This window comes from Syngnathus leptorhynchus, chromosome 19 (assembly GCF_054491065.1).
Source record: "Syngnathus leptorhynchus isolate UIUO chromosome 19, UIUO_Slep, whole genome shotgun sequence".
NCBI lineage: Eukaryota > Metazoa > Chordata > Actinopteri > Syngnathiformes > Syngnathidae > Syngnathus > Syngnathus leptorhynchus.
In genome coordinates, this window is record NC_141213.1 from 3,444,678 (window position 1) to 3,459,825 (window position 15,148).

The following is a 15,148-nucleotide window of genomic DNA, read 5'->3' on the forward strand; positions in this document are numbered from 1 at the left end:
TTTGCAGGGAAACTTTTCCGGGGGTGTTTCATTTGATTGTGGATTGGGCGAGCGGTTATTTACAAGTCAGGAAAAAGTGAGGGAGACTGTAAAATAAAAATGCAGGAAGGATGTTGCACAATGGAGCACCTGGTCGACATCACGGTTGTAAATTCATTAGGGAATAAAATCAAATGTTACATTTGTGCACTTGGTGCCCCACGCGGTGGCTTGAATCAAATTTTTGTCTGCGTCACTGCAGGGCAGGAAGCGCTCGGAATAACTCAACAAATAAGACAAAGGAAGCAAGGTCAGATAAGAATTTCTTATTATTCCAATAAAAAATACATTCATACAGAAATATAACAATTTTGCAAAACAATTCCAAATAAAAATTTCATAAAGCATAAACATAACAATTTTACAAAAGTTGTTTTTTTTTTCTTTTTATACAAAGATTCAATTGAGAACAAAGCTGTGTGTGTGTGTGTGTGTGTGTTTGTGTGTGAGAGACAGAAGAGCTGGAATAGTAGTAGTGGCATGAAAGAGATGACGTGGAGTGAAAACCATGTCAGCAAACAGAGCTGTTTCAAGGCTCAATTACCATTTGAACTGTATCGGCTGCCAGCTATCTCCAATCTATCGTCGTTTCAAGTTTGTACACGTCCCGGAGCACCCCCGCCCATTTGAAATCTATATATTGCCGCGCAACATCTGATTCCTTTTGGCAAATATCCATCGGGAGTCACCCTCGGGCAGTTAGTGTTTTGACTCTGATTTAGCTTTTGACAAGCACTGTCAACGGTTGATCTTTATCACCCCCCCTCATCGGCGCATCATGCCTGCTTTTTGGGCCGGATCCTTCTTTTTTTGGTTTTCCTAATACTGTTGTTGCCTCTTGCTAAAACAGCGCTCCCCAGACAGGTCAATATCCAACCTCCACAGTCAGCAGTCTGTGACAGATTCCATGCCAACAAAGCCTTTAGCAATTCATTACTGTGAGGCACTACAAGGCGAGGCCTGTCCAACTGCAGCCTGTTAATTACAATAAATCTTTAGCTGTTTCTTCAGTCCCACTTGCAAGGCATAAAAGGGACAAGGTGGCGAGAGGGGGGTGGCTAAGAAAAGCATCAACTTAAAATAATGGGGGGGGTCTTTTTTGTACCTTTTGAGCTGTGCTTGATGGACATCAGTACATACTACACAGTAGTTGACATCGTTAATAACGAAAAATAAGTGCTTTCAACATACAGCATTTTACCTATTTACAGAATTGTCGCTAAATCGGCGCAAAAGAAAAAACAAAAAGTACTTTTAGTGAGCACGGTTAAGAAAAAAAAAAAAAAAAGAGATCGCCGTCACTAAACACAACGAGAAAACTTGTAATTGAGCCTTGATCGAGCTTGTCAAATCACCCATAACAACAAATACGATCTCCCGACAGGAGCACACCGCCGCTGCCTCGGGGCAGTCACTTGCATAAGGCACCATTCAGGTCAACAGTGCATTATTAGATAGAAAGAAAGTACAAAAAAATTTCCAAAATTGTCACCCCAAGGCAGAAGATGAATGAGAACAAGCAAGCGGTGGTGAAATGAACACAGGAATGAGGATTTGGTTAAATAAAATAAAAATAAAAGAGGGAATCATCAAGGCTTTATGTACAATATTGTAACATTTTTTTTTTAACCATTTGCTTTTTAGCTGCACTTTAATTGAAACTATTTGCAGTCCTGATTATAGTGGAAACGGGAAATGAACAAACCCTAGAACCATGCAACACCTGTCTATGATACTGAAGTTATAGTCGTGTTATACCTCTAAGCACACAGCTTATACAATTGGACTACAAAGGAAGCTTTGTAGCTTGTAAAAAAATAAGAAATCAGGCTACATAACACATTGCACATTTAGTAGCTGCACCAAAAACCACCCAAAAAAAAAAAAAAAACTCATACAGCGACCACGGGGGTGAGTTTCGGTCCTGAACCAGAAAGGTGACGTTTTTTTTTTTTTTTTTGTTTTTTTTTCTCCGGTAGAAAAACCTTCTCACCCCCCAAGTCTAGGTGCCAGACAGACTGCCACTGGGGAAACACAAGTGGAATGTTTCCCCAGGAAAGCCCACTCAGTCCACAGCAACGTTGGTGCCAGCCCCCTCGGACCATCCATCTAGCCATCCATCCTTCTCTTCTTCTCCCTCTCTATTCTTCCCGTAAAAGGGGGCAGGCAGGCAGCCGATTGCCAAGTCATTCACAGTACATTCGTGCTCACCTCAGACAGTTTTTGCAAAGTACCAGTGTATCAGCTGTCCAATGGGGGGGATGTCCCCAAAACATCATGCACCATACAAACAAAATCATTCATTCTTATCTTTTTTTTTTCCTTTTTTTTTTTTTTTTTTTCCTGACTGTTTTTTTTTTTTTAAATGAAAAAAAATTGCTCTCAGCATCTTTCTCCCTATTGATGATTTTGTCCATTTGTTGCAACCTTCAGGGCGTCCCCCCTCTGAAGAGAGGTCCCGGAGGCACTGGGTTTCAGTATGGTGCAAAACAGCATGCTTTGGCTGGAACACACTCCCACCACTCGGCTCTCTGGGATAAGTTCAACCAAGAGGCTGGTAGGGAGACTGTGATTTTTTTTTTTTTCCCCATTAAAAAAAAAAAAAAGAAAAAACATTTGCCCTCCGCTGTGTTGCTTGGTTTGGTGCTCACCCCGGCTTTAGATGTGCCTCTTCATGTGAAGAGCCAGATGGTCAGACCTGGAGAAACATCTGGAGACAGGGAAGGAGGGGGAGGGGGGGGGGGGGGGGGGGGAGTCAAACATTATTGGAGCAGAAGAGGAAGGCTGAGATGTGTTTTTTTTTCCTCAAGGACAACAAAATGAGGATTTCTGCAGACTTTACATTATTTATTATTATTTATTAGAAAGGCCCCTTGCTTGGCAATATCATAATAAGGCCACATCCAATGTTTTAAAATGCTCACATTGCATTTTAGTTACTGAAAAAGTTTTTTATTTTCTAACTTTATAAACAAGACTGCCAGTCAAAAGTAACTCCACTTCAGTATCTGTAACAATGTAAACTATTTCCATCAGTTTGCCACGGAAAGTCACTGGCCAGGCTCTGAACCTGCACTGGCTGTATGAAAGGCAACAATTGTTGACTTTCATGTTTTGAACATCCTTTGAAAATACTGCTACACTTGAATTGATACTGCTATCTGTTTTGGTATTATGCAATGGTGTGCAAAGTGGGGAAAAAAAAAAAAATGAAAACAAACTAGTCAGTCTCTCATCGTGTGAAACAATCGCCCTTTGAATCTCGGACAAAACTTTCCATTCCAATTGAGTTGGCAAACATTTTTTTGAGTCCTGCCTGTATGAAGCTCTGCTCCGCTGTGAGCTGCAGCAAACGAGGCCAAACTTACCTGTCACAGTGACTGCATTTGAATGGCTTTGCCCCGGTGTGCTTCCTGAAGTGTCTGGTCAACTCGTCGCTCCGTGCAAAACGCCACTCGCAGCCCTCCCATGAACACCTGTACGGCTTCTCACCTGCAACAAACGGAATATTGATGCATTTTTGTTGTTGTTCTTTTCACCGAGTCTTTATTTGCATATCATTCAAAAATCAATCATCCTCCAGGGTGAAACACGCCTGGTGAGTAATGCGGAGTCACGAGATTCCACTGAACCCGTCGGATGACTCGGGTGTTTTTGTCTTTTTAACGCAACGGGAAGCATGCTTGGAATGCCACCGGAAAACCCACCTATGCAATTTCACGCCTCTAATCAAAAAAAGTGACCATCAAAACGCAGCAGAACACGTCGCCCGCCTTTCCCATGGCAAAACTGGATCTGTTTTGAAGTCCTTTTTTTCTCCCATGTGCAGCCCCTCCCCCTTACTCCCACTCGCTTGGCTCTCTCACTGGGCCAGTCAGTCACATTCCACATAGATTAGGTCACAGTTTAGGTATCCAGCCATGCAAGGCTAATGTTGCTGTGCACCAGCTGAGGACTTTGTGCAATGTGGGGGCCTTTAATTACGTTACACGTCGGATGTACCGTGCCGTTTGGGCTGGATGTCTGAATTAGTAGCATCTTCAAATCAATAAAGTCTGGATAATGAGCAAAGTCATGTGTAAAACTCACCTGTATGAGTACGCTGGTGTGCTTTTAGGTGGGAGCTCTTTGTGTAAACCTTGCGACAGCCGTTGAACTGACACCTGTGTATTCTCCTCCTGCCGTCCGGGGAAACATCCCCGCAGGTGAGTCCCGTCTTTTCTGAACTCTTTGCCACCCCGCCGCTCCTGATTTTGCCCGGCAAGTGCAAGTCGCCGTGCGTGCCGACCCAGCCGCTCACCACGCCGCCGGGCTCGGAGATAGCCTCCGGCGAGGACGGCGGAGTGCTGATCACGGACGGGCTAAAAGGTCCAGAGCCTACCAAGGCAGAGCCCAGAGGGTTGGAGGTAAAGCTGTGCGTGGGTGAGAGCTCCTCGGAACTGTCTGACGCTTCGCTGCTGGCATCCGAATTCACGCTGTTGGTGTCAAAAATGGGGCTGTCGTGATTGTCCTCCTCTTGGGGAGCCGGGGGCAACTTGGGGTCGGCCTCGGCTTTGGCCTTGTCCCCGCAGGCCAAGATCAACTTGCTCCAGAGGTCCTCCTGGCCATCAAACTTCAGCTCAGGAGTGGAGACGTAAGGCTCGCTCTGCAGATAGCGCTCCAGCTCCAAGCATGTCTGAAGCAATGACAACAAACCAGAAAGTAGAGTAAGAAAACATGCATTATAACACAACCCCTGCAGAGTGTAGGCTGCTTCACGCTGGATTGTACAAGAGAGGTGGAGGGCGCTGGGGGGGGGGGAGTGGGGGGGTCTCCTTTTAAATGATGTATGTGCTCACAAGCCCAAACACTGCATGTGGTGGAATTCTTCCCTGCAGCAGCAAGTGAACACCACCAAATTGACATATGGAATTAAAAACCCAAACATTAGAAATGTCTTTTGTAAAGTACTGTTTAAGTCATATATATTATAATATCACAGCATGCAGAATTATCTTAACCTGTGATCCCATTAACAATGAATCACCATCTTCCCCATTGAGTCTCAACATTGTAATTTCAGCAGCCCAATGACTCAGTGTGCAAATTTAGATACCTTTTAAGGAAGCCACTCATCCCCCCCCCCCCCTTCCACACACACACACACACACGAGCTATTCAACTGCTTTTCCTCATGCGTACCTCTGACATGCACACACATCCTTCCCCAGTGTCAGCTACACTACACTGCAGCCATTAAAGTTGAAAGGCAAGGTCCATTGAATTAGATGGTGCTCAGAGATAGCTACGTTCGTGTAGAATAAATATTTTTCGCTCTTGTGCAGCCTTTCCCCAGCTGTGCTTGCTTCCATGCCTGCCAATGGGGAATTGGAATTTGATATGCTCTCATCTTGTGCCGCTGATTTACACCACACTAACCATGCATGTAGAGCTGTGATTGTTACTGTCGATTTCTTTCATGCATTCAAGTGTGATTGTAGTTTGGACCGGTGTGGAATTGCACTGCATTACAATGATCATATTTTAGTTTCCTTCTTCAACTTAAAGAGAGAAGCGGAATATTACTCTCAGTATAATGCAACGCACACCAAATGCAACTTCAATCACGATCGTGAACATTTTAGACCTGACAGCGTCGATCACAACTCGTTGCCTTGAACGCGATCTAAGAAGGATCGTTTCTAAAAATGATCTATATAGGTTTTTTTTTGTTTTTTTGGGGGGGATAATCAGAATGAAACGTTGAATGGAGCTCGGTGGAATCGTGCACACGCAAGCAGGAACGCAGCGCAAGCTACACATGCACGCGAGTGTTTTGGACTTCCAGCTGTCAGACGTGACACAGTGATCCACTTCACCCATAGCTCCACATTCAAACCATCTAATCACAAACACTTGACTGATCTCAACCTTAAGCGTGCACATGATCACAAATAGTATTTTAGCGGAAAATTGAGTGGATGACATATTCACCTGCTGCCAGTACTCCTCCAGTGACGGTAAGGCGGAGAAATAGCCCGTGTCGTGAACTATTTGAAGTTCTTGAAAGATGCTGCACATGGGTAGAACATCCATTTTGCACAAGCTTCTTTCAAAGTAAGCCTATTTGATCTGCGCGTTAAACGTGTTGGTGAGGAAGAAAAAAACAAGCCAAGAGGAAAAGGAGCGAAGAGTGTCCCCTGCTGTAACTCGCATGCGACGCAAACCGAGCAGCGCTTGTTTTCAAGCAGCCTCCTTCCGTCCCCCTCCTTCTTCTCTTGCCTGGCGTTTAAGGTATTTGCAAACACTGCACCGGACTAGATGGCGAGCAACTGGCTCTGCAAAGTTCCCTATTCAAACCTCCAAGCCCGCCCCCCCTTCCTCACGGCTGGATGACGCTTACTCGGGATCAGCCAATCAGCAACGAGCAACCTCTTGCATTCCAAATGATCTCACAACTAACCAATCACACTGAAGCTACGCATACATGACGCTGGATCACCGCTCTGATTGGTGCATTTGACTCCCAGTGTCTCGTCGCTGATTGGATAGTTATTTTTAGCATGTATATAAGCGCATAACTCGTACGGCCACTTGCTCCAGTCCAGTATGTGCGTTGCTCGCTTCATGGTTGACCACAGACAGCGCATGTGAGCCGAAACTGCTCGATCCCTTTGAAAACATACCATCTCGCTCTTTCTGTGCTCTCAAGTAGCACTGTGACAGCAACGTTTAAACACTATGAGCTCACCAAAACTGTGGTGAGGGAGTGTGTTGACATCGGTCTCCAGAAAAAAAAAAAAAAGTTTCAGCATATTCTTGAGACACTGGTTGCTGGAACTGTCTTGTTATTACATAAGTTTTACGACTTGAAAAGGGGGGAGTGCAGTTTTGCATAGAACTGTCTGTAATTTAGTATGCATGTGTAATTTTGTGTTCCCAAATAAGATGAACTGCAGCTGGTTGATGCTCTTTTTAAGGGAGTCCAGTCAGTTGACCATTGCAATAATTGAGTTTTCTGGAGATAAAAGCATGAGCAAGTTTTTTCTGGTCTGCTTGGAGCATGCAATACAAAGTATTTTTACAGTACTATTTCCCCTCAAGTACACACAATTCAAGTTTATATATTAATTCATTTCAGGAAAAAAATATTTGGACTTACTGTAAATTAAATGAGAGAAACTTGACATCTTGCCAGACTCAGTCCCAAGTTAAAGTCTATTTCTGCAATGTGTACAGTTTTTTTTTTTAGAGGTTTTAGTAGAGGTGCAAACACTTTGGCCAGGAAAAACAACCAAAAATACAAAACAAGAACATTCTCCAGCAGCTGCAGTAAGCCAAAACTCACACCCAGAAGCTTACGTACATGCAGACTAACCAGTCAAATTGTGCCATTGAGACTTCAGCACCCGCACCACGCTCCTTAAAGGCACAAATGCATTTTTATTTCTTCCAAACCTAACTTCTAACAAAAATAGATTTTTTTTTTTTGACTGGAACAGATTAATGGCATTTCAACTGAATTCAATTGGATACATTGATTTGACATAGAAATAAACTGAGTTGCAAGCTTTATTTTTGATCAAACTAAAGCCATAAATCAAGGTACTGTTTTCACTGTGCTTTGGTCCTTTAGGCAGTTGCTTTGGTCTTTAATTTGGTCACAGGGTTAGGCGTGGCCTTTTGTCTTTCAGCTTTGATTCCTCAGTTAGTCATCATCGCCTGAATGTCTAGAGTCTCCTCCCATTCCACTTCTTCAACCAATTCAGACTAAATTGATTAAGGACAGTAGTAAACATGAACATGACAGGACAACGTTCATAATTATACTATTGTATAAAGTTGCATTTAGAGGAATGTTTTGGGTTTTAGGTTGAGGACACTTACTGATAGTAGAGGGTAAAGCCAGTGTGTGTGTCAGCATTCTTTAAAAAATTCCATGTCTTATAAACCTGCCCGAGATTAGTTTTGGATGAGGATGAGCCTAGAAAATCTCCTAACCTTGCAATTTAGGTTAGAAGTCTTGCTTCCTTCTTCTGTGACTTGAAGTAACCCAAAAGTATACGATGTACCTTTTTGCTCTTGCGACCTCTCAACCATGTTCAATGGTGACATTTGTTATGAATGATGCATCCGCTCGTAACATTCCGTGACATAGTTGTAGTGACTCTACGTGACTCGAGATGTCCTCTTATCGTTTCCTTTGCCATTGCGCCAGGTCGTACTTCCTGCATGTATTGCATAAGTGTGAAGTTACACGGCGACCTGGCACGCCAACTCCCGACGAGATAAACAACATTTGGAACACAAAACCCGTATTGTCTTCCAAGTGGCAGTATTTTCTGACACTGGCTAAGTAGACAACTGAGCATCCTTTGTACTGCTCTCAGCTGTGAGGCCGTATTTGTCACCCTCGGCATCTGATTTAGTCATATGGTGGCGGGATGTCTTGTTCAGCCCGGAGCTGGACTCAGTAGCTCCGCTTAGGAATTCCACTTTGCTTTTATGTTTCAAAAGAGCCTATTCATTGTGTCCTTGTAGAACTAAATGGAAAGACTGAATTTGAAAAGTGTCCATTTAGTGGAACGGCTAAAACTCATTTTTTTGTTTCGGCACATGAAATGTAGAAGAATGCAAGGTTCCTCATTGCACAATAATGGCCCGTCATTACTCATACATTTTCCAAGTTGCCAAGGCTTCCATTGGATGTATTTGATGAATAACATAGTACACGATCGGGTCGCGCCGGAGCATTAGTGGGCTGCTCAACGGTAATCACTTCCTTCAGAAGGCGTCTTAGATGAAGCATTTAGAGAATGCGCGGGGTCCTTGCATGGCAGTTTTATCTTGGAAGGCCAGGTCTCCAGCTTTATCATCGTTATGTAATTCCAGGCCCGCAAGTAGCCGCAAGGAAAGAGCAATTATAGGCTGACCCATTTAATGCATCACTGTCAACCCAATCAGTGAGTTGTTCCATTGAGGGTTTCTTTTTTTTTTTTTTTTTGGTGTGAGGTTATGATTCGGTGACCGGACCCAAGTCAGTAGACAATGACCCAACATTATGCGAAGCTTTTAGGAACTTAACCTTATTTCTCACATTTATCTTATTGTTGAAATGCTGGAATTCAAATGAATTGAAGTGAAACAGATGATGTAAAGAATGTAATGACAAGGTCCATTTGACTTCAGAATCAAATACTTCTGAGCATCCACGTGTTGCATTTAATGACCTGCTACTCTGCGTTTAAATAATCAGGTCAATGCCATTCATCTACTTTAGCCCATAAAAGTTAATGAGCAAGGTAATATTGTGTGTTGGATTAGTTATGAACTGCCTCGATGGAAAAACATGTATTATTTTTTTATATTAGTTTTTACCTAAAATAATAATAATTGATTTTGTAATGATATATCATTGAAATGTAATATTAGGATAGTCATAAAAGCACAAAAGTCAAAGAGTCTTATGTAGTTCAATAATGTCTTTCAGTGAGTGGCCTTTAAAGGGTTAAAGAGCAAAATTTGGTCTAAAATGAGCTGACATGTTCATTTAGCATATTTGTTTACGAGTGTCACGTAAAGGTTCCAGCCACAAATTTATCGGCCGACAATGTTTATACCGGCATGACAGATTCCGAAATAAACCTTTGCTCATTATTTCCCCGCCAAGCAGAAGGCCAGTTAGTAATGAGGTACATCACTATTGATAGAGATGCATCGCCCTCTGTGGGGGCCACTGAAATTTGTCCAGGCTTAAATAAAATGAAAATAAAAATAATTGATTGGAAATCAATGCACATATATCATTCACTCTTTTGTTAAAAGGAGAAATGGATGGTGAGCGAGATAGAGAGAGAGAGAGAGAGAGAGAGAGAGGGGGGGTGTCGTTGAGGGGGAGAAAAAAAAAGAGCTCCTGGAAAATCAATATTCATTCAAATCATAAATCAGAATTGAGTCAGCGCTTGCAGGGAATGGGAGATAATCATTGGCCTGGTTTTGGATTACATACTTGGCAAGGCTGAGTCTTGTCCAGCCTGCAAATATGTCCCCGCACATCATAACACACCAGATCCTCCCGTTGAAATGCAATGACGCTTTAATACGACGTTTGCCTCTCGTCGCTCTGTCAGACCACATCTGGGGAGAGATCAACATGTTGGGACGCACGGTGTCACTTCCATCAGTCAACGACCTGGCTCTTGACCTTGAAGATGAAGAGTGCTCCCCTCCCCGTAAGTGTGTGTGCGATCGTGTCTGTGAGTGTGTCTAAGCGGCTAAGCAGACATGCATCAGACATAGCAATCAGTCAGGGGTGCTCTCGTGATGTTTAGTGATGGTGCTCCATCGCATTCAGTGCACAACCATGCATCAGTTTGCTGATACATTGAGGTGGGGGGGGGGGGGGAATCAATATTGTCCACCTCCAATATGATAAAAGATTTGGGATGCTTGCTGCACTTTGGTATCATGACTCATCAATTACAAACTCTAAATTAAGGAAATATTTGGCTGCAGAAAAACATCATACAATGAGTCATTTTAATTAAAAAAAAACTTTAAAATGGTGTTTTGAGTCTAACATGCTCGGAATTGCGATGATGTTATGTGTGCAGTCTTACGGGAGTGTGTTAGTACACAAACATCACCTCATTTGCGCAATGGAATGTGAGCATTGATGCAGGTATGAAGTCATAAATCCAAGTATTGCACAGCATGTAATCATTATGAACCCCGAGCATGACGTTTGTACACGTATTTTTCAAAACACCAAATAAAAGTGATTTTAAGAAGATTAAAGGTAAAGCGTAATCTTTAACCCTGAAAGTTTATTTTTTTCATTTTTGTTCCAGTAAATGGAACTGTTCATACCATTTTTATTACCAGAGTGATTATAGGGTTTCAGGATAAATTAGCCGGCTGGGAAAAAAATAAAAAATCGAGTCAAAATGTACAATTCTGCAAAGTCATTAGGTGCCCATTGACAAGAGGAACTGAGCCCTAACCACGCATTAGATGTCAAATAGCCTTGAGGTCATCATACAAGTGAATAGAAACAGTGTGCCCCCCCCCCCTATCTTTGGTTGGCCTTAGTCCTTTCAATGTTAAAATGAAACTAATGAACAAATACTCCTTTTACTACACTTTGCTACACGTGCTCTCCCACAAAACCGCAAAGACGCTAGCGGAGTTGAACTTTGCTTGAACATTGCAATCACACTGCAATGAGATCTTAAAGGTGCTAGAAAATCAGTGGGACATTGTCATTGTTTGTTTGGGTGGTGCATTCAGGGGCTACGTATTGTTTTTTTCTTTCCATTAATGCCAACCACTTGGGCCTACTACATTATACTTGGTGAAGGAATGTTAGGTATTTTATCATTTTCTGCCAACCACTGTGGGAACCAGTGCTTTATTGAGGCCACGGTGAAAACAGCAAGCCAGTAATTAGCAAACCGGGATATATATTTAATGTACGCATTCTGTGGGAGAAAATCGGGTAGGTCCAGTTGGGGGATGATGTGACCATGACCATAAATTCAACTGGTCAGATTAAATGTCACCTATCACCCAGTTGAAGACGGCCCACTCATGCATTCCTTGAGTATAAGCACATAGCACTGGCTCATAGTTTAAATGCTGTGTTGCAGGGAACATTTTACACATACTGTAGTCTGTTTATCAACCAGGTGATTGTTGTCTCACCTGGCCTGGTTGTGTCTGGAATTTGACTGATATTAAATCCAGCCAGCCATTTTCTTAACCCCTTGTCCTCACGAGGGTCACGGGATATGAAATACAGACTTAAGTCAATAAGGAACTAGCGTCACATTATTTACTTGCACAACAGTGGCTGATGATTCAAACAGGAAGAACTAAGTAAAATTTTTGGGACACTGGCATTGTAATGGTACGTCCTTTGCTCACCCTTATTATCTGTTAACGTCTCTATCGGTGCATTAAGAGGATGGCCTTTGCCCACAGTGGGTTTGTCTCCACCCAGCAGTGTGGCTCATGCTTATCATGCTTATCCAAACTCAAATCTATCATTTATTGCCACAGTTCTGTGTCACGGATCAGCTAGCCGACGCCTTGGCTGTTTTGATGATAGGATTGATAAGAATTGCAAAGGCAATTTAAGAGAAGACGGATGAATTTATTGTCTTTAAGGCAGACAAAGTGGGGACTTTTTCCACTTGGTTAAGTTCATAATGAATGGCCATCTGTTTTAAAGTGAAATTTTAAGCAGAAAAGACACTGAGTAAGCCTTTAGTTGTCACATTAGGGTTCCGATTTCCTGGAGCTATACAAATAATCAGAGTATTTGTAGTCTTGTGACAAAGGAACATGGGGAAAAATTCTCAAATGTGGTTAATCATAATTGTGTTATTGTCAGAGAAGCTGATGACCCACTGCTAATGCTACGTGTGAACTTTAGTAAGCCGCCGTGTATAGGAAACACATCAGCTCTCCTGCACCTTTCACCAAGGTCGTGACTTTTAAAGGTTGACTCCAAACACGGGCTTTGTTGACTCAGCGGCTGTCTGTACATTAGGACACTCTTAGTGGGCAACCTAACAGCCTGCTGTTGCCAAAGTAACAAATCCTATTCGTTATGACCTCACCGGCCACTGAAGGTTGTTGAACTTTGAACAGTTGTGTCATTTATTTGATCTGTGTGTCATTGGCGCTTCCTGTCATAAGCTCCTCCCCCTCTGCAGCCCTCGTCTCTTTTACCTGCCTGCTCTTTCTGTAAAAGGAAGCCCTTGTTTCGCTTCATAAACCATGATATCATTTCCTTTTTATGTCTTTTATTGTGAGTTTTCTATCGCATAATCGTTACTATGTTAGCTTTTTTTCACTTCATGCATGTTTTCCCAAGCTTAAATAATGACAATCTTCTCCAAGGTTCACACTATAACTTAAAATCATCCATACAAGATTTTCCTTCATTCAAAAATTAATTACCTCAGTCACAAAAGAGAAGAAATGACAAAGCTAATGTTATGTTTGGAATATAATTTAATAAGACGAACGCTGCAATTATGCCAATGTCCTTTTTACCGAAGCTATTTCAGGCATGTTAAACATCGAGTTCCTCATCAAACAACATGTGGCCCAGTTTGTACATGAACATCATGGTTGCAGCAGCAATCAGGTGATAATCATCCATGATAGAGAATGCCCTTCTCTACTTCCCTCAGCAGATACTTTTGCCCTGCTGAGAATGACTCATTCGTATCTCATGACTGCTTTCCAATGAAACATGTTGTTCCTCGCGGCGCTCTACTGGAAATAGGATGAGTGGTGAATTATACCATCACACCACCTCCAGGGGAAAATAAACAAATATGTAGCGAAATCAGTGACTGCTATAAATATTTTTTAATATTACCTATAGTCATTAAAATTGTATTGTATAATGCAAAATGCAAACAATTGTATTTTTTTTTACTTGCAGGTGTTAAAAATAATTCCCTTTCTCTGTTGTGTTATTAATATAATATACTTTGAATAAGCTTGACATTTAAACTGTAAACAATGCAAACATATAGCATCGCTCTGTCCTTTATTTCTCTTTAAAATGGATTCACAACAGCAGGACTGGTGACATATAGTTCGGGAACAATTATGCCCTAAGTAAAGATATTTTCAGGCAGAACTGTTTCATTCTATTTTATTAATTTGATTTATTTGTTTTTGAACAGGTCACCACAGACATCTGCGAAACCAGTGCAATGCATTTACAGGGGAATATTGTTACTGACGATATTGTTCGATAGTTGCTATTATTAGATTGGGTGTTAATTTTGTGAGTCTCCCACATACCCCCAAAACGTGCATGAAATCGAAATTGTCCTTCAGTGCAAATACGAGTTGATTTTGAGGTGGTGCAGCAAGGTGACATATAAAGACAGACAAGCAGTCAGACTGGAGCAGACAGGTAAACACACAAGCAAACAGGGTCGCTACAATGCCCCAGAGACCGATGACACGAGCCACTGCTTCCATCCCGCAATCCACAAACTGAGCAGACGGACGGCTTTCCAATGACTTCGACGCATAGCGAGCCGCTTGCCTGAATCTTACACACATCTTCTAATGACAGGAGACATGGTTGGCATCCCTTGGGAACAATATGAGGGAGGGCTGCACAGCACTTGACAAAAACCACCTCTTTCCCCAAATGACCCGAGCTCGGTAAATAACAAGAATGACAAGAGCAAGCCAAATAAACCGTGACAGCATGTGGGGTACCGGCACCGCCACTTAATTGATCATTCGCTGCTGGTGATTCGCACCCAGCTCATACGCGTCGCTCTCACGTTTGCATCGAGTTTATTCTTAGCGTAGGTGTGCTTCACGCCCGGATTTGTTATTTCCAGCTCAGGCGCTTTGGCTCCAAACACGACTTTTTTTTATTTTTATCTCTATTACAAAACAAAGCTTATGATGTTCCCAAAGTAGGTTTGACATCAACCCACAGCAGGCTGACCAATTGTGAGAATTCAATTAGCGGCCCTGGCAGATTCTCACACTGTTATTTGGGAGTTTCTGTACATAGGTGTGATATGTGGGTCATTGAGGAGTGAGAGCAGGCGGGCTATCGTCACAACTGGACGTCATGTCATTCTGGCGTTATCAGTCTCTGACAGACACGCCGAACGGCCTCAACAATAAAGCATGCTTATCCCAACCGGGCCTGCTGACCAGCAGAGTTTAGCATTCCCCTCCTTTTACAGTGCTCTAATCTGGGAATTTCACAATGTGTCTGGTCTTCCAAACCAGGGCACAAATCCCCCCCCCCCTCTTGCCTCTCTTTACTGGTTGACTCTGTATTAGTCCAGTTAGCACATGTGCCCACCCGCAAAGCCGACAAGTAGAACTTCACACTCTCACACCCTGTGCTCATTCAGCAACCCCAACCACACGCAACACCGACTCACACAAGGATGCTAATAAGAGCTGCCGATTTCTCCTCTGCTTCCTCTCTCTCTCTTTTTTTTTATATAACTTTTCTTCTATACGAGACCTTATGCAAGTAACCTTCAAACTAATAAACCCACACCGGTGACTCGCATTTTACCGCGTGACATTGACGACGGGACGAGACTGTTTGCACAACAGAGGT

At 42.6% G+C, this 15,148-nt stretch overlaps 1 protein-coding gene across 1 annotated transcript; it reads right to left on the minus strand.

Annotated features, from left to right (window-relative positions):
- Window positions 1-290: 290 nt before the first annotated feature.
- On the minus strand, window positions 291-6,411 carry klf6a (Kruppel like factor 6a). Its single transcript, XM_085939419.1, has 4 exons — window positions 6,013-6,411; window positions 4,129-4,714; window positions 3,408-3,531; window positions 291-2,749 (listed from the first exon to the last, which is right to left on the minus strand). The coding sequence occupies exons 1-4, from the start codon at window positions 6,112-6,114 to the stop codon at window positions 2,698-2,700; spliced, it is 864 nt and encodes a 287-aa protein (XP_085795545.1). The 5' UTR covers window positions 6,115-6,411; the 3' UTR covers window positions 291-2,697.
- Window positions 6,412-15,148: the final 8,737 nt, after the last annotated feature.